Source organism: Hyla sarda, chromosome 3 (assembly GCF_029499605.1).
Source record: "Hyla sarda isolate aHylSar1 chromosome 3, aHylSar1.hap1, whole genome shotgun sequence".
In the NCBI taxonomy this organism is placed as follows: Eukaryota; Metazoa; Chordata; class Amphibia; order Anura; family Hylidae; genus Hyla; species Hyla sarda.
Window position 1 is genome coordinate 323,955,229 of NC_079191.1, and position 20,206 is coordinate 323,975,434.

The 20,206-nt window shown below is 40.5% G+C and overlaps 1 protein-coding gene across 8 annotated transcripts in view; it reads right to left on the minus strand.

Annotated features, from left to right (window-relative positions):
• The window catches only part of ACOXL (acyl-CoA oxidase like), a 555,195-nt gene that overhangs the window by 283,382 nt on the left and 251,607 nt on the right, over nt 1-20,206 (minus strand). For all 8 annotated transcript variants that reach the window (XM_056567227.1, XM_056567224.1, XM_056567226.1 and 5 more), the window contains 3 exons: nt 15,294-15,366; nt 13,062-13,194; nt 10,520-10,554 (listed from right to left, as the gene is read on the minus strand). In XM_056567227.1, coding sequence (XP_056423202.1) covers nt 10,520-10,554; nt 13,062-13,194; nt 15,294-15,366 — 241 coding nt within the window. The remainder of the gene's footprint in view (nt 1-10,519; nt 10,555-13,061; nt 13,195-15,293; nt 15,367-20,206) is intronic.

Below are 20,206 nucleotides of genomic sequence, written 5' to 3' on the forward strand. Positions count from 1 at the left end.
TGTGACCAAAATCAGCAATTTTTACATTTGGAATTTTTTTTGCATTTACGCCGTTCACAGTGCAGGATCAGAATATAGTTAGGACAATTACGCACCACCAGGGATCATTTACATAGGACAATAACACACCACCAGAGAGCATAATTTATATGTGCTTTTAGACGCCGCTGTCAGCTTTGACAGCGGCAATCAAAAGGGTTAATAGCCGGCCAAGGCGATCACTGCATGTCGGCTATTAGCGGCAGCCCCCCGCTACAAAAATTAGCAGGGGGCTGCCTGGTATGGTAGATGACGGACATCAGAGCAATCTTTACAGGTAGATGTCAGCTGCTGATAGCAGCAGCTGCTGATATGACACAGATCCGTCCCGCAGGCCCGCCTCATGTCCTCACCCAATGTACATGTATGTCATGGGTAGGGAAAAGGGTGAAGCCACGCCCTCCAAAATTATTAACCAGAAAATTCACTCAGCCGAAAATGCCAAACGGGGAATTTTCAGCCGATAATTTTCGGCATCCAAAATTTCAGTGCATCCCTAGTCATATTGCAACCAGTGCTATAGAGTCGGAGTCGAGGAGTCTGAGTCGGACAAAATTTTGGGTACCTGGAGTCGGTAAACAATGCATCGACTCCGACTCCTACTAAATTTAGATTGGAATAAAAAATAAATAAATAAAACAAGTTTAAATGTTCCAATTCACAAAAAGTTTTAAATTACTGACTTCTCTACTGTAAGAATAAAGACCAATGCATGCAGTGCCTCAGGTAACCGCAAAACGAACACGTTAAGTGACCGTGAAGAAGCTTGCTTTTCATGTGCTTCACTATATGGCACACAACGCACAATTAGGAGTGGCAATACTTACACTTTCCATAGTGTTGTGTTCTACTTATACTTTCCATAGTGAGTGTCATATTCCGACCTCATATCCTGTCCTCATATCTCGACCTCATATCCCGCCCTAATATCCCGACCTCATATACCACTCCTCATATCCCATCCCCATATCCCGCCCTCATATTCCGACCTCATATCCTGTCCTCAGGTGGGGCTGAGTTGTGATGAAGATATTGTAAGCTGAAAATAAAAGGGGTGTGGCTTAAAGGGTGGGCGTGCCTTTGCGAGATGGGGCATGGAATTCGGGAGGGTGTGCCTTGCCAGCCGGACTGACGCATTCACTAGGAGATAGAGAGCAGAACTTGTGGAGGAAGGTACCAGAAGTCCTATATACTTGCATGGGACTTGAAACAAAAACCTCATCCTTCACATATGGGGGTAGGTTATGGTTAATTTAACTATTATATATTTTTATGTGACATATAAATAACATGTGACCAAGTATTATCGAACTATCTCCAGCCGTACGGAAGTTATGCTGGAACATACATTTCCCATAAATTAGCATTGGACTTTAAATAAAAACCCTGACCCTCACAAATGAGGGTAGGTTAGGGTTAAATTAACTATCCTATATTTTTTGTGGACATATAAGTAACATGTGACCAAGTATTATCGAAATATCTCCAGCTGTTTGAAAGTTATGAAGTAACATAATTCCCATTGACTTGTATGGGACTTAAAACAAAAACCCTGACTCTAGCAAATGGGGGTGGGTAAGGTTTAAATTACCTATTCTATATTTGTAGTTGACATATAAGTAATGTGTGTACCATGTTTCATGTTAATATCTTCAGCCGTCTGGAAGTGATGCTGGAACTTACATACAATGGGGAAGATTTATCAACACCTGTCCAGAGGAAAAATTGCTGAGTTGCCCATAGCAACCAATCAGATCACTTCTTTCATTTTTCAGAGCCCTCAGCTAGCTTAGTAATGGGTTTCTGGCAGGTGAGGTTATTTTTTTGCATGTATGATTGAAATTGAGTAGTATCTGTGCAGCATTTGCCAGGCTACTTAGGCTGTTTAGATAGCATATGGCTGAAAATTGTTATGTATCATTCAATAAATACCTGGCAGTGACAGATTTTTTTACATTATAGACCACAGGTAGTTGTTGGCTGAAGAAGGTCATTGAAGAGGGAATTTATCATTTGTTTTCACCCCTATTATGATGTATATTTTTCAAAAAATTTTTTTGCATGTTGTGGTTTGCGCAGAAATTTTACAACCACTGTCTCCATAGTAATCTTTGCAAAACCAATGAGGTAGACCTTTTTCACAGGATTTGCCATGGTAAGGAATTTACCAACTTTGAAATAAATATTTTTTTCAATCCAAAATACACTGAGTAGCAAAAATCCTCGACTTCATGACTACCTCTAAAATAAGACATTTCTAAGCCTTTTTTCAACAACACCCTTGCTAAACGGACAAAACTGAATTTCAAGTGCAAAGTATTTCCATCCCTTCAACCTCTGCAGCATTGCCACCAGCGCTTATACATCTATTTCCCAATGACAACCTCTGGATATGACGATAAGTACGTGCACTCAACTTATTTCCGTGACCATGGTGAGGCCTGTTCTGAGAAAAACCTGTCCTTATAGTTGTTTATCTACATGGTCCTGCTCACCATTCTACAGCTCAGTTTCAGGGTCTTGGCAATCTTCTTATAGCCTAGGCTATCTTTATGTAAAGAAACAACTATGTTGTTAAAACCCATAGAGAGATTTTTGCCATGAGGTGTATGCTCAACTTCCAGTGACCAGTAATAAAGAGTGTGAGAGTGATTACACCAAAATTAAGACACCTGCTCCCCATACACATCTGAAATCGTGCAACACGTTACATGACAGGGGAATTGCTTATTGGGCCCAATTTGAACATCTCCACTTAGGGTTCTACTCAATTTTGTTGCCAAGGTTTAGACATTAATGGCTGTGAGTTATTTTGAGGGGAGAGAACATTTTATACAGGCCGTGTACTCACTACTGTACATTATAGCAGAGTGTCACTTTCTCATTGTTGCCACATGAAAAGATATAACATATTTATAAAAATATGAGATACTGTATCTCCTAGATCTAAGCCATGACTTTAGATATGGTAAACCCCCTTTAAGAAAAGAAGTCCTCCATCTTTGATAGCACACAAGTCATAAGATTATGGTTGGTGATGATCCACATTAGGAATTACAATGGTGGCAGCGATATTTTGCACTTCCAAGGTTTGACAGTGGTAAAATAATGTATACAGATGACTATATGACTGATGCAAGAACCAAGAATGTGTTGAGCGAAATGCCGTAAACAGGGAACCTATTAACCATAAGTACCTCCCAGACAACTGGCTGGGTAACACATGCTGGGACCTGAAGCTGCAGAGCCTAAGGATGCAGCAAGTTATGTAAATGTATAAAGAGTCAATGATCAATTATCCACACAGCAACTAAATAATATATGTGAGCCATGACAACACATATTGAATAATATATAAGGGACTGATAGCTTACCAGTGAACAACCTGTCATCTGGTCATGCTGGGTAATGTTGTTCAGTGACACAATGACACTTAGGAAGGAAGTAGTTGGATGCAGGCGACTTAGACACCTTTCTTCACAGAAAATTAGCTGTGAAACCTAGGAACAGTACATTGCATAAAAACCCGATAGAAGGGTATGCAAGAGGTTTAGGAGAAAAAAATGATACAACCTTACTGGAGGTAATGCCACACACCCATAAGTATGCTTAATCCCTCTACTCATATGTATATACCATATATACTGCATTCTTAGAGCTGGAAACTTCAGCTTTAAAGCCACAATCGTGAGCCAGTGCAGGCACACTTTGCAAGCACTTAATCATGGAATGTGTCATTTACCAAAAGTTGTTTTTACCTCGGAGAAAGTATTATTTTCCTTTTCTTTGAAGATGTGATGACACACAAGCCCAACCAATATGAGCTTATTACTGTCATACATTCTGATAAGAGAGCATGACAGTCTGTGATAGTGGAAGGCACCAATATAAATACGTACATCCTACTATGACAGAATACACTTCTTGTAAACTTGCATGTGACTGATGTTTCTTAGATAATGTATTTTTGTTCCATTTCTTATTTGTCAGCTTTCAAGTGAGAAAACCACCTTTGTATGCACTTGGTATCCCCAGAATCACCTTGCTTCACAAGATATCTTTTTGTAGGCCCCCGCCACCCACATACTGGGGATAGACTTCCTGATGCGTAGGTGTGTTAAAAAAAAGAAAAGCATTTGGTACACATGCATCATAGCTAAATTGTTATCAAGCTGCCTACGTTACATTTACATAAAGTAAAAAATTGTGGTTCCTTTCAAGTTTTAATATGGAACCATTTACCGACAATTTACCGCTTTGCTTCCAGAGCATTTAACAAATTTAGTAGAACAATATCTCAAAGTCAGGTCTTTTTGTACCAACAGAAAAAAGCAGAACAAAACTTAATTTATTTCCTGTACATATTTTTCTATTGCATTTTATTCTGGCTGCTATTTTGTAACCTAAAAGAGCCAAAGATAGATTTACACTAGCATGGCTGTGCAAGAGGAATATATCTTTATTTCAGTTACTTAATCCACCAAATTACCAAATCCCATTTTGCTGGAAAATGACAATAGTTCTAAATGAATAATAAACATGTTAAGCAGGAACCATCTCAGTTTAAAATGGATACTATGCGACTACAAAACTCTGTCACAATGAATAAATTCTGAGCAAAGCTTAATAAGTCTAGACAACTGCTAAGTAACAGCAGACATGACAGTGAGTGAAAACTGTCTGATAGAAAGCATAACATAAGAGAACATAAGATGTGTGATTTACATGAAGAGTAAATTAAATAAATGTAGTATTTTGTGTGATTTGTGTTTTGTGATAAAAGGCATTTTAAACCTACTACAACATACATGTAGTTAAAATACCTAAAGGGGTTGTCCGACGGGATAAAACTTTAAAAGTAGGCACAGACTGGTTAAAAAAAACTAAAAATGTATAAAGCGGTAATCATCTCAACGATTTCCCACTGCTGCTATTTCAACAGTGCCCAGGTACCATCTGATCTTCATTTCCTCATCCCCATCTTGGCATACAGGAAATGCCTACTCGTCCAATTACTGGCAACAAGAGTGACTTGTCAAAGCCAGTGAATGGTATTGGATGAGGGGGCATTTCTTATAATAGTGTAATAATGTCAGTGGGTCATAAGATTGCAGAACTGGTATTCATCTATAGAAGTCGCTAACTGCAGCTTCAAGTACTTAGATACCCCCAGGTCTCACATTAGAACCAAACTGTATGACAAGAGAAAACATACAAAACAAGGAACCATGCCCGAATTTTGTACTGCAGTGGTCAGATCGTCTCCATGGTCTGGCTACATGTCCTAGGTCTAGGATTTTTAGACTATTTTGTTTTCTTATCTGGCAGATAAACTGGGTATCTGTATTCCTGTAGATTTGTTGTTGATCTTGCTATATGTCCCTAGGGAAGGTCTGACGTCGACTGTTGGTCCATATTTTTCTCCTGGTAGGAAACAGATGTCCCCTGGCATGCTGGCTAGTGGCAGATATGCCTTTGATAGCGAATATAATGCATTTTATGAAACGTTACCTTACTATGGCCAAACTAGAATGTGGCCGGGTGGCTAATAAAACAGCTAGATCTTTCTTCAAAAAATGGAAGACATTTATAGTGGTATTCTTATCTGATTAAGAAATTGCCCAAGTGGTAACTCCTTTTAAGGACACTGAGTGCTACTTAAGCAAGTCCATAGCTGGCACACTGGGGATACTGAATGTTCCCTGACTTCAATGTCGAGACCCTTTTTCTGATTTTGTGAGGTGGCCTACTTTGTCTAGCCATTATACATACCTGTTGGATGATTCGCTTTCATGCTGCATTGAAGAACCAAGGATGGTGGGCGGGTTAGGGGGGGGGTGGGAGAGGGTTGTTGCGGCTAGTGCTCCAGCCACTCAATCTGGCCGTGAGCGCTCTCCTCCTCCTTCCTCCGGTAGGTCCAGGATTCGCATCGCAGGATGTGCCCTCATGCGAATCTTAGGCCGTCACTTACCCTCCACTTCTGCTGGCTTCTCCACTGCTTCTGTTCCCCGGTGCGGAGGAGGCGGGGGCACGCGTCGGAGCTCTGAGATTTAAAGGGCCAGTGTGCCCTTAATTAGTGGTTACACCTGTCCCTTCTTTATAAGTCTGTGCACCGCCCTCTACTTCTTGCCAGATCTTTGTGTGCCCTGTGCCCAAGAGAAAGCATTTCTGTGTATAGCCCTGCCTGTGTTCTGACCTTCCGCTCCGTGACCTGACCTTGCTTCTGTGCCGCCAGCCCCGACCTTCTGCTAGTCCTGACTATCATCTCAGCAGCCTGTGTGAACGAGTCGTGCCAGGGGTAGCAACCTGGGTGCCGCCTGCCGCAGCAAGTCCATCCTGCTTTGCGGCAGGCTTGGGTGCCTCTGCCTGATGTCTTGGATCTTTCCACCGTCGTGGCTCAACAGTCACGACAGTTGGCACGTCAGACTCAACAGTTGAACCAGTTGTCAGCCATGATGCAACAGCTTCTTGCCGCTCAGCAGCAACAACAGCAACAGCAGCCGCAACCAGCTCCAGTGTGTTCTCCAGTGCCATCAGCTTCTTCTGGGTCCAAGCTTCGTTTATCTTTACCTTCGAAGTATGAGGGACATCCCAAGCTCTGTAGAGGCTTCGTGACTCTATGCATTTGGAGTCCATGGCAGGTCAGTTTCCTATGGAGCGAGCTAAAGTGGCCTTTGTGGTCAGTCTATTGTCCGGTAAAGCCCTGGCCTGGGCTACTCCTGTCTGGGATCGTAATGATCCGGTTACTGCAAACCAGCAGGCCTTCCTCTCAGAATTTCGCAATGTCTTTGAAGAACCCACAGGGGCCTCCTCGGCCAAGACGGCACTTCTGAACCTCAGTCAAGGGAACTCCTCTGTTGGTGACTACGTGGTTCAATTCCGCACTCCTGGCTCTGAACTGGCTTGGAACAACGAGGCATTGTGTGCTACATTTAAAAAAGAACTGTCTAGCAGAATCAAGGATGCTCTCGCTGCTCATGATCCTCCGTCTACCCTGAGTGAGCTTATCCATTTGGCCACTCGAATTGATGTGCGTTTTGCCCAGGGGCAGGAAGAAAGTTGTCTAGAAAGAGAACCTGTCCGAACATGGTGATTTCCTCGTCTGGCACCCATGTTCCAACGTCCACCTCTATAGTCTCCTTTGCCTTCTGCCGAAGAGGCAATGCAGGTGGATCGGTCTCGCTTAACTCAGCTGGAAAGATCCCGTCGACTCAATGAGAATTTGTGCCTATATTGTGCTAGCCCGGAGCACTTTCTCAAAGACTGTTCTATACGTCCTCAGCGTCTGGGAAACGCTCGCACCTAGGACATGTGGGAGTGGCGTCCCTGGGTGTGAATACTACCTCTCCTCGTTTGACCATGCCAGTTCTAGGTTATACTCCTGCAAAGGCATCTTTCTCCGTTGATGCCTTTTTGGACTCTGGTTCCGCTGTAGATTTATTGATGCCTCCCTGGTCCATAAACATTGTCTCCCTGTGACTCGGCTTCCTAAGCCTTTGCACATTTCTTAATAACAAGAAAAAAGACCAATGGGTGGAGGGTTAATTTTCTCAATGCTATTTACAATTGATCCCAAAGTGATCACTAGAACCCAAAATTTACCACCCACTAAATTAATTGTGAAGCCTAAAATATAACTTTTATTGCCAACTCATTTAAAATTATCAGTGTATATGTCTCCAGTTGATTGCTGCAATATCATATCTGACTGCATGTAACCACATGCTAGTGTTTAATATATGATTCCATTAACTCGGCTGCAGTCCGACTGGCAACTCAGACTAGGAGCACACTGTAGTTAAAATCGGTCACACATAACCCTCGGCGACGTTTCACCACCAGCAGTGGCTTTATCAAGGACTAAAGGGTCAATGGAGAAAACCTGAACTGTACAGTGCTATTCCGCTCTGAACCTCTCATTGTGCAAGTGGGTGTGTTACATAAGGAAAAGACTGAGTTCTATGTGCTACCTCATTGTTCTTCTGAGCTTCTTCTCGGTCTTCCTTGGCTTCAACGTCACACTCCACTTCTCGACTTGAAATCTGGTGAGATCACCCGCTGGGGACCTTTCTGCCAAAATCACTGTCTTGTGTCTACCCAGCCTAAGTCTGTTTCTTCACCCTCTTCTATGCTAGGCCTGCCTCTTCCATATCAAGATTTTTCAGACGCATTCTATGAAAAGCAGGCCGAGACTTTCTCCACATCGCCCCTATGAATGTTCTATTGACTTACAGCCTGGGACCACTCCACCCCGTGGTAGAATCGATCCATTGTCAGTTCCTGAGACACAAGCCATGGCATAATATATCCAAGAGAACCTTCAAAAGGGCTTTATCCGAAAGTCCTCATCTCCTGCCGGAGCTGGATTCTTCTTTGTAGGGAAGAAGGAGGTTCTCTCCATCCTTGCATTGACTACAGGAGTCTAAACAAGATTACGATCAAAAATCGCTATCCTCTTCCTTTAACTTCTGAACTACCAAGTTGGATTCGCGGGGAGCATATAATCGTATCCATATCCGTGAGGGAGACGAATGGAAGACGGCCTTTAATACAGAGACGAAAATTTGAATATCTCGTGATGCCTTTCGGTCTCTGTAGTGCTCCAGCTGTCTTCCAAGAATTTGTCAATGATATATATTCCGAGATCTTCTCTACACGTGTGTTATGTACCTTGATGACATCTTGATCTTCTCGACCAATTTGGAGGAGCATCGCTCTCATGTCTGTCAGGTAAAAATTGCACGTGAAGATGAACAAGTATAAAAATCGGACCCTTGCTAGCTATATCCATAACCTTTTCATTGATCTTTTCAGGAAAATTAAACCTAATGGTGGACACCATTAAGATTTACTGTCCCAGCAAATATCCCCAGGTTAACCTCATGTAACATAAACTTCAAAATTAAATTGCAAGGACTAGGTCAATCAACTGGAGATACAAGAACAAAACTAGATAAGAACAAGGCACTCTAAAACCCAAAGAACTGTCCAAAAAGACTAATAGACATGAGAAGACAGAATGGCACAATAAGCTTTTCATTCTGCCCACCTATTTACATGGCCACCATTATTTTAACACACTGGGCCTCATTTACTAAGCTGAAACCGACCAGTTGTTGTCTGGTTATTTTGTTGTGCGACAGTGTGCGCCTGGAAAATCAGACAAACCTGACATTGCACTGTGAAAAGCCGAAAAATAAGTGTGGTCTGTCGCAAAGGGTGTGTGGCCGGCCCGAAAAGGGGCGTGGTTTCACAACCTGACCGATTTACTATTGAACTCACAGAAAATCCTGAGGATAAATGGCTGGAAATATCCACCTAGAAAAAGCTGGTCAGAAAATGTTCCCAACTTTTCCCAATAGTAAATAGAGAGGAATCCTGCAAGTCTGAAACAACTTTTCCCACTAGTAAAAACCCGACACCCTTAGTAAATGATGCCCACTTTGTATAAATCAATAGTACAAGTAATCAGAGAATTTGGTAATATCACAGAAAGGTGCTTTTTTTTCTCCTCTTATCAAGCTTTTCTCTCCCTACTCTGCTAAAACTGCATTCACTCATTTCTGTCCTGTATTTTACAAGATGGACAACCAACTGAGATAACAGATTACAAGATGGCTATAAAAGTCCATAGAATGAAGCGGAGTGGGGAGTGCAGAGAGCAGAGGCAGAGACACACACACACAGAGACAGATAACTGTAAGTAATAGATCTCACACCAGATTCACACAATTCACAGCTTAGACTACTCCCTACTGCTCTATCTACCCTCTATGCTGCCACTATTTCTTTGGGTGTACTATGAAGAGACTTAAAATCAGGATTCCCTCATGTATATGATGTATACTGAAGACATCTTTGAGACTAAGCTGAGTAAAAGGTTAGTTTGTAAGAATTTTGCTTAGGGTTAAATGTGAATAGTTTCATATGACTTGGCCATTTATAGGAAACATTCACAAAAATTACTCTTTTAAAGTGACTGATAGGAACTCAAAAACTATAAATATCTACAGATTAACTGCTTCTTATTTTAATCAGATCTTGCTGCTAGGCTTTTTAGTACAGCTCCTCCAGGGTAGAGCAGTGATCTGTAACCACACTTTATCTATAGTGCCAACAGGGATCCTGACACAGTCTGAGACATACCTCCTGTCTCATTCTTGGATTAAGCCGCTGCTGACTCCCTAACTTTTGCAGCTCTATCTCCTCAGTTTGGCTGCTGTGCATAAATGTGTGTCTATCCCAGGCCCTCAAGGAAGTCAATGCATGGAAAGCTGACACCTATGAAAGAACGATTATAAAGTACAGACTTCTAAACTACCAGTAAGAAAAAGGGAGACATCAGGTAATTTCTGCACTGAGCTTTAGGAAGTTGGTGCATATATTTCTTTGCAGGGTTTACAACAGGTTAATAATCCAAGATAAGCACAATAAACTGTAAATTTGACAAGCTGGGATTAGCGAAAAAGGAGTTTCTTACCTGTGACTATATCGAATAGCTATGGTCAATCCAAGCTGTGAAGATTAAGAAGCCAATGTTACCTTTTCATACATTAAAGAAAATTGTCACCAGTTTTAAAGGGGTTTGCCAAAACTGTCTGATTGATGGCCTATCCACAGGATACGCTATTAAAAGCTGATTGGCATCTTTTGCACCCCACACTACACAGTGAACAGGGCTTGAAGCCCTCTCTGCTTACTTTATAGTGGTGGTACCAAGTTACTGCAACTCGGCTTCCATGCACTTCAAAGACCTGTTCATTGTATAGTGCATTGTATAGGTGATCAATTAAAAAGTCCCAGAAAACCCCTTTAATGTCTCAATAGAATATCTCTTTAAAGTTAGTGTTTTAACTAGCTTTTTTTAATGATTGAAGCCACACACTGAAATGTTTATTTTTCTAATGTGCTTATATTTTCTGATTGTGTCAATATATTTTTAGTACATTATGTATTGACGCTGCCATCTTGTCTGAGCTGCTTTTAACTTCATTTAGAGATGCGCTTTACAGCAAGCTCTATGGACATAAGCACAAGGGACTGTTTACTTCTAGAGTTTTCTAGGCATGCTCTGTGACTTGTGTAGAGGTCATTATGTAGGAAGGGGAGGCAGAGCTCTGTCTATCACCTACTATGTATGGTCTTCTCCCATCTTATCTATATATTTGTTGTAACCTCTCTGCAATCCTGTGTCATAAGAAGTACAATTCTGGAAAGTAATCTTTACAAAACAAATTGGGCTGCTTTGTTTTAGGCTTAGTTACCAGAATGAAAACGGACATATTTTAAGATTATTTTATAATCGTAAGTAAATAGTGAGTAAAATTTTTATTTTTTAAATCAGCAAAAGAGGTAGACCTGTTTCGGAAAATCTATCCCCTATCCAAAGGAAAGGGGATAAGTATCTGATAGTGTGGGGTCCGACAGCTGCAGGAGCCCCTGCAATCTCCTTTACGGCAATCTGACTTTCCTCGTACACGGAGTGGGGGTTGCCCCCTCCAAGTCTGTGATACACAAGCTGGTCACGTTTGCAATCTGTAATGACTGACAATAGAAATCGCTAGTGGCCTAGTGGTCCTAACAGCACCTCTGTGATATAATTAGCCTAAGTTAGGCCTTTTTGGCTGCTATGACAGATCTACTTATACAACCTGCCTATGGCAGGCCTAGCTAGTAGAGTACTGTTTAATTAGATTATTGCAATGCATGAATAAGCAACTAATTGATTTCTTATAAAAACATATTAAAAAGTATTTTAAAAAAGTAAAAAGAAAAGATTTAAAAAAAAATATATGCCATCACTGTATTTTATTGTTTTAACTATTAAAATATAGTGTTATTGATCCCACATAGTTAATGGTGTAAAAGAAAAAAATATCAAACCCCAAAATTGATGCTTTTTTTGGTCACATCCCATAAGAAATAGAAAAAATGATCAAAAAGTCCCACCTATTCCGGTATGGTATTAATAAAAACTCCATAGGTGGAAACAAATTTAGTTTTAAGGGTCAGAATAATACTAAATACAGATTTATTTTTAAGTTAATATTTTTTAGTAAAATGAAAAAAAAAAAAAAAAACTATTTGGTACAGATTGTACTGATCTGTAGAAAAGGTTTTTGCGATTTTCCAATTTTGCCTCGCAAAAAAGGTTTCTTGCTTCATAATTTATTATATGGTGAAATGAAATTAAAAAAAAGTCCTCATACTACTCTGACTTGATTTATGCAATAAGTCATTTTCTGATGATACATTATCTTTAAATTGTATTCAACAATCTTGGCTATAAGGTGTGGTATTTGAAAAGTTAAAGGATAGGGGATAAGATGTCAGGTCGCGGGGGGCCCGCCACTGGGGACCCCCGGGATCTCGGCTGCAGCACCCACCTGTTGCGGCTTCCGGAAATGCTGGAGGCTTCGGCTCCCGACCACGGTGACGTGAGATCGTGACTTCACGACTCCGCCCCCGTGTGACGTCACGCCCCTCAATGCAAGTCTATGGGAGGGAGCGTGACAGCCGTCACGCCCCCTCCCATAGACTTGCATTGAGGGGGAGGGCATTGAGGGGGCGGGGTGTGACGTCACACGGGGGCGGAATCTCCCGTCACCGTGGTCATGAGGCGTTAAGATGAGAGCCTCCAGCGCTGCCGGAAGCCGCAACAGGTGGGTGCTGCAGCCGAGATCCCAGGGGTCCCCAGTGGCAGGACCCCCGCGATCTGACATCTTATCCCCTATCCTTTCGATAGGGGATAAGATGTCTAGGGGCAGAGTACCCCTTTAATGCTGGCTTAGTAAACATACCCAATAACAAAGCTAAATGGCCTAGGAAACTGAAAGACACTTTCATGGCACAGAATTTAATCAGGGCAGTCACCTCTCCTTTTGTTGATGCCATGATCATTGATGATTGTCAAATTCATGGGTTCTTAGTTATTGTAGGGATGCAGCTACGCTCTTTTGGTGGGTACACTGTGGCACATACTACATATATGTATGCTTTAATGTAACCAGTTAATCGTATACCTTCATAGCTCCTAGAGCCTGAAACGTTAGGGCTAGTCTTGTTGGTGTGAGAGCAGCTAGCATGGCATTAAAGCGGGCACTTTTGTTCTCAATTGGTGAGCTGTATTTGCCATTAGAAGAAACTGAGCCAAACCTGGGGAGAAAATGAAAAAATCTTGCTGAAACTCATTTCACGCAAGGTGATAAAATTCTGGCGTATACTGAATACATGGTATTATTAGCTCTGTATAGTCTATGGATGTAAATAAACAATTACTGACTAAATAAAGAGCCCAAAAATAATGAAGAATTGATACACAAAAGAATTAATAAGTTACAGCACATCCATTAAGTATCATATACATCAAACCTGAAAATGAAATAGTTTAATACTCTTTTCATGCAAAAATAGGTTCCTCTGTCTGTCTTGCTTTCTTCCTTCAATAAGGAAGAATTATTAGAAAAGAAATACATATTTTAAAGGTTGAACAAAAGAAGAAAGAGTCCAGCGTGGCAATTCAAGCAACGCTCAATACTTTATTCAGCAATCAGGCAACATGGAAGACAGGTGACGCGTTTCGGCCACAGTGCGTAGCCTTAGTTGTACCACTAAGGCTACGCACTGTGGCCGAAATGCGTCACCTGTCTTCCATGCTGGCTGATTGCTGAATAAAGTATTGAGCATTGCTTGAATTGCCAAGCTGGACTTTCTTCATTTGTTCTACTATTGACGGACTGGGGTCCGGTCCTGTCCGTGTCGTGGCGAGGGCAAAAGGGCGAGCTGTGTCAACTCCACTTTCCATATTTTAAAGGTTGTTATACTAAATCTTCTGAATTTTAGCAACACACAATAGTGCAGGTTTTCTATACTAGTTTCTTTACATAGCAAAGTCAAGCAATTTCTGCTGAGTTAACTGTACATGATCGTGGTCAGTCATGTGTATCACTCTAAAAGGTCAAATGTGACTCCTCAAAAGATTCTCTTTTTCATAGCTTCAGTGCCAGTAAATCCAAACATTTCAGAATGACAGTTTTCCCTGCATGCCCAGATGGCCAAAGGCAAAAGCAAGGGCTCCATGTTACTATTACTTTTGTGTACACTGTATGAAAAGTGATGCCCAGCAGCTCTTTCTTGATTTTATTATGCAAGCACTAGTTTTATTTGTATTAGTCATCTGCAAATGTATTTATGTATTAATTAATCAATTTATTTTCCATTGCAATTTTCTCTTATAGTTGGGTCATTATTACGTAGCATGGTGGTTCGCTGGTTAGCTCTGTTGAAGATATTGTGGTGAGTGCCATTATTCCCTTCTATTACTTTGTGTCATTTGAGGTGACCTTTAAAAAATAAACTGTCATGAATATGTATATGATGAATGACAGTATTAATGACCATAATATGACTTGTATCTGAAAGTTTCCAGTCTGATATAATGTCTTCCATTGACACTTCTGCAAGCACAAATTCATAAATGCGAATGGGAGTGCTGAATTCCATAGAAGTCTATGGGCTTTAATTTAGAGGCAGAATTCCGCAAGCAGAAATTCTGCCGTATGAATAGACCCTAATGCTCACACAGGGAGTGTGGCCATGTCAGAAAGGGGTGTGGGTTACAAGACAAGGTTTCAAATGTTAACAGTCTCTGTTGGTGTGTGGGGTGGGGGGGGGGGCGGTGTCGGAGATGAGACAAAGTGGACAGAGGATGGCAGGTTTTTTTTCACTTCCTGTCTGTCACAGCAAATTCCAACAGGGAAAATGGCCTAGTACAGGCAATAAGAGTATATTACAATAAAGTTGGTCTGTACATGAAGGAACAAAATATAAATAATTTTTGCTATTTAGGTTTTTTTCAGCGCTAAAATCATGAAAATTTAAGGACATTTAACAGAACCCCAATGTACCTCATTCAAAGTGAATTGGACCTGTCAGGATCCCTTAATGTCCGCTGTCACACCTGCCGCCTAGCCCCGTTATCAGCATGTGTAACGAAGCTCCGTAACGCTGATGTGAACATGGCCTAATCCACTACAGCTCAGGTATGTGTTGCTTTTCCACTTTCAGTTAAAGTAGTAAAACAATTATTACAATGGTTTTCCAATTATACTACATGCCAGCAATATATCAAAACAAAGAGACCAATATAGTTTGTTTTAGGTTCAGATTAACTCAAAGTCATTTTGACATCCAAGGGAACTTTTCTTAACCACATACAACTCCTGCCAATTTAAAATGATTGTTGATATACTAACTTGTCCAGCAGGTTTTCTCTTGGGATCCGAACTTGATTGAATGTCAGGATTCCATTGTCTACGCCATGAAGTCCTTTAATCAGAAAAAAAGATAAAAATATCACTAACTTCCAAAGCTCATAACTTTGGAATAGACGTGATTTCAGAAATTTAGAAGCATTTACAAACGTATACAATTTTAAAACACATCGACACAGTATATCCTGTATCCTATATTATTTTTAAACAGGGAAATCAGGACCCATAACAAAGGCAGATCTTTCAGACCTATGTTTTTTACCTGTTTAAAGAAAGATACTGACGCATGTTGTTTTTTTTAATCTAATCTGTTTCTATTTTCTGATTGTACATTTTTTTACTTCATCTTTTGTACACAATTATGTGGACAGCCATACTGCCTGATCTTCTACTCCGCTATTTACTGCATTTAGAAACATGTTTTACAGTAGCTGCATGAACATAGGAAACAACAGAATGGAGAAGCTGTTACTTTTATGGAGAAATTGTTCTAGGTATGTACTGTGAACTGTGCAGAGGTCACTGTGTAGGGAGGGGGAGGAGGGGAGCTGTGACATGCTCTATTGCTAATGACCTTAAATTAAATATATATATAAATATATATATATATATATATATATATATATATATATATATATACACACATACACATACAGTGGTCCCTCAAGTTACAATTTTAATTGGTTCCAGGACGACCATTGTATGTTGAATTTATTGTATGTTGAGACCATAACTCTATGGAAACATGATAATTGGTTCTGAAGCCACCAAAATGTCATCCAAAAATAGGAAAAAGTGAGGATTAAAAATAAATAAGTAGATAACTAATATAGATAAATCAAGTTCTTACATATAAAAGTAATAAAGATCTGCTGGGAGCTGTAATTCACTGTCTATTTCAGCTTTCCCAAAGAGGGTGCCTCCAGCTGTTGCAAAACTACAACTCCCAGCATGCCCGGACAGCCTTCGGCTGTCCGGGCATGATGGGAGTTGTAGTTTTGCAACAGCTGGAGGAACCCTCTTTGGGAAACACTGGTCTATGTAGAGGACAGGAGCTTCTTCAGGGTCCTGTACAGAACATGCAATGTCCTAAAAAAAGAAAAAGTAAAATGGAGCCGCCCTCACCTGGTGTCCAAAGGAGCTGCTAACTCTGGCACAGGTAAAGAGTACAGAACATGTAATACCTCCCTGTACTGTAGGGGGCGCTACCAGACACCAGTCAGTGCATATACTTTAGTAATACAGGGGTTTTACCAGTGAATGTCCATTCTGATTGGTCGGTTCTTCCAGCCCTTGACGTTACACAGATTCCATAGCATTGTATGTTGAGTCTGGTTTCAAGTTACAATGGTCCAGAAAAGACCATTGAATGTTGAAACTATTGTATGTTGAGGCCATTGTAAGTTGACACACACACACACACATATATACTGTATTCCTGCCTTTGATGATAGTGCCAAAACTGCTGAAAAGATTTCCCTCCAGCAGGGCATCTCTAACTTTTTCCAGAGGCCTCACCAGCAAAATAATACTCTCTCTCTTTCCACCATCACTAAAAACTTTCATGCAGCACTAAATATCTCTCCAGCAGTGCTAAAAAAAAAAAAAAAAAAAAAAAAAAAAAAAAAAAGTGCAGCACAAAATAACCCCTATTCATCATCATCAAAATAGCCTAACTTCTACCCCTCCCACACGGTCAGTAGTATTGTTCCAATGCCCACTCCCACACTGGCAGCAGTAATGTCCCCAATGTACACATTTTCCCCACTGACAGCAATAATGTACCCATACCCAACCCTCCCACCTGCTTTCTGCTGATGCCTAACATAAGCCGGACCCCCCACCTCCCCACACAATAAGCCCTGGTTCACAGTTTAAAAAGCGCTGATCTTAAGACCAGGATGTGTAAAATTATCATTAGGCTTAGTGGCCAGATAAAAAACTGCAAGATTTCATGATTGCAAACTATAGATAGTAGAATGGAAAATAACCCAAAATTCTTAAAATAATTTTTAGCATAAAAACATGTTCCCATATTTTGCCAATATGTCAACCTATACTACCTAAATAATATGTTACTGATAATTTGTGGAATTAAGCTATTGTATAGACATACACATTAGTAAACTGGCAAGTAAATGCTGCCGCTGTTGTTTTCAATGTACTGCAAGTAGCCTAGTAGTGGCTGTTTTAGGTCCAATTCTATCATTTATTTTTTTTTGGCACTCTAAAGCGTGGCCATGTGCACTTTGAAGTCCCACAAAAAGCTATATACTTAAAAAATGAACCAAACGTAATCCCTACTAGACTATGTTTGATCTATTGAAAACAATGGATTTGGCACAGTTATGCCACGGTATAAATTGGCATAATGTTCTGCCAGTATGTGGACATATGTCGCAGACGTAGGCTACTTTATAGATGTAAACATAGCCTAAGGCCGGGTTCACAGTACGGAATCAGCGGCCAGAAAACTTCCGGGTGGAGATTCTGAGAGTGGCCAGCGCTGGCTGAATCAGTTGATGCTAGAACCACATGGACAATGCCGTCCCGACAGATGGCAATGTCTGCGGCGCAGATTCTGCCAGAACACTTAGCAGGTTTAACCCCTTAAGGACTGAGCCCTTTTTCACCTTAAGGACTCAGCCATTTTTTGCAATTCTGACCACTGTCACTTTAAACATTAATAACTCTGGAATGCTTTTAGTTATCAATCTGATTCCGAGATTGTTTTTTCGTGACATATTCTACTTTAACTTAGTGGTAAAATTTTGTGGTAACTTGCATCCTTTCTTGGTGAAAAATCCCAAAATTTGATGAAAAATTTGAAAATTTTGCATTTTTCTAACTTTGAAGCTCTCTGCTTGTAAGGAAAATGGATATTCAAAATAATTTTTTTTTTTTATTCACATATACAATATGTCTACTTTATATTTGCATCATAAAATTGATGAGTTTTTACTTTTGGAAGACACCAGAGGGCTTCAAAGTTCCGCAGCAATTTTCCAATTTTTCACAAAATTTTGAAACTCGCTTTTTTTCAGGGACCAGTTCAGGTTTGAAGTGGATTTGAAGGCCCTTCATATTAGAAATACCCCATAAATGACCCCATTATAAAAACTGCACCCCCCAAAGTATTCAAAATGACATTCAGTCAGCGTTTTAACCCTTTAGGTGTTTCACAGGAATAGCAGCAAAGTGAAGGAGAAAATTCACAATCTTCATTTTTTACACTCGCATGTTTTTGTAGACCCAATTTTTGAATTTTTGCAAGGGGTAAAAAGGAGAAATTTTTTACTTGTATTTGAAACCCAATTTCTCTCGAGTAAGCACATACCTCATATGTCTATGTTAATTGTTCGACGGGCGCAGTAGAGGGCTCAGAAGGGAAGGAGCGACAAATGGTTTTTGGGGGGCATGTCACATTTAGGAAGCCCCTATGGTGCCAGAACAGCAACAAAAAACACATGGCATACCATTTTGGAAACTAGACCCCTCGGGGAACATAACAAGGGGTAAAGTAAACCTTAATACCCCACAGGTGATTCACAACTTTTGCATACGTAAAAAAAAAAAAAAAAAAAATTCCCTAAAATGTTTGGTTTCCCAAAAAATTTACATTTTTACAAAGGGTTAAAGCAGAAAATACTGCCCAAAATTTGAAGCCCAATTTCTCCCGATTCAGAAAACGCCCCATATGGGGGTGAAAAGTGCTCTGCTGGCGCACTACAGGTCTCAGAGGAGAAGGAGTCACATTTGGCTTTTTGAAAGCAAATTTTGCTCTGGGGGCATGCCGCATTTAGGAAGCCCATATGGTGCCAGGACAGCAAAAAAAAAAAAACATGGCATACCATTTTGGAAACTAGACCCCTCGGGGAACGTAACAAGGGGTTAAGTGAACCTTAATACCCCACAGGTGTTTCACGACTTTTGCATATGTAAAAAAAATAAATTTTTTTTTTACCTAAAATGCCTCTTTTCCCAAAAATTTTACATTTTTAAAAAGGGTAAAAGCAGAAAATACACCCCAAAATTTGAAGCCCAATTTCTCCCGAGTACGGTGATACCCCATATGTGACCCTAAACTGTTGCCTTGAAATACGACAGGGCTCCAAAGTGAGAGCGCCATGCGCATTTGAGGCCTAAATTAGGGACTTGCATAGGGGAGGATATAGGGGTATTCTACGCCAGTGATTCCCAAACAGGGTGCCTCCAGCTGTTGTAAAACTCCCAGCATGCCTGGACAGTCAGTGGCTATCCTTTTCATTTTTATTGGGGAGGGGAGGAGGGGTTGTATAGGGGTATGTGTATACGTAGTGTTTTTTACTTTTTATTGTGTGGTAGTGTATAGTGTTGAGCGGCATAGGCCATATTCGAATTCGCGAATATTCGCGAATATATGGACGAATATTCGTCATATATTCGCGAATATTCGCATATTCGTTATATTCTCGTTTTATTTTCGCATATGCGTATATTCGCATATGCGAAAATTAGCATATGTGAATATTAGCAAATACACAATTAGCATACGCGCAAATTCGCATATGCGAAAATTAGCATATGCTAATTTTCACATATGCGAATTTTCGCACGCCAGTCTCACAAAGTAGTATTACAGCCTTCTTTACACCACACAAGCTGGAAGCAGAGAGGGGTGATCACTGTGATGTGTACTGTGAAGAAAAAAAAAAAAGAAAAAAAAAAAAAACGAATATTCGTAATTACGAATATATAGCGCTATATTCGCGAAATTCGCGAATTCGCGAATATGCGATATTCGCGAATAATATTCGAATTGCGAATATTCGCGAGCAACACTAGTAGTGTAGTGTTTTTAGGGTACAGTCGCACGGGCGGGGGTTCACAGTATTTTCTCGCTGGCAGTTTGAGCT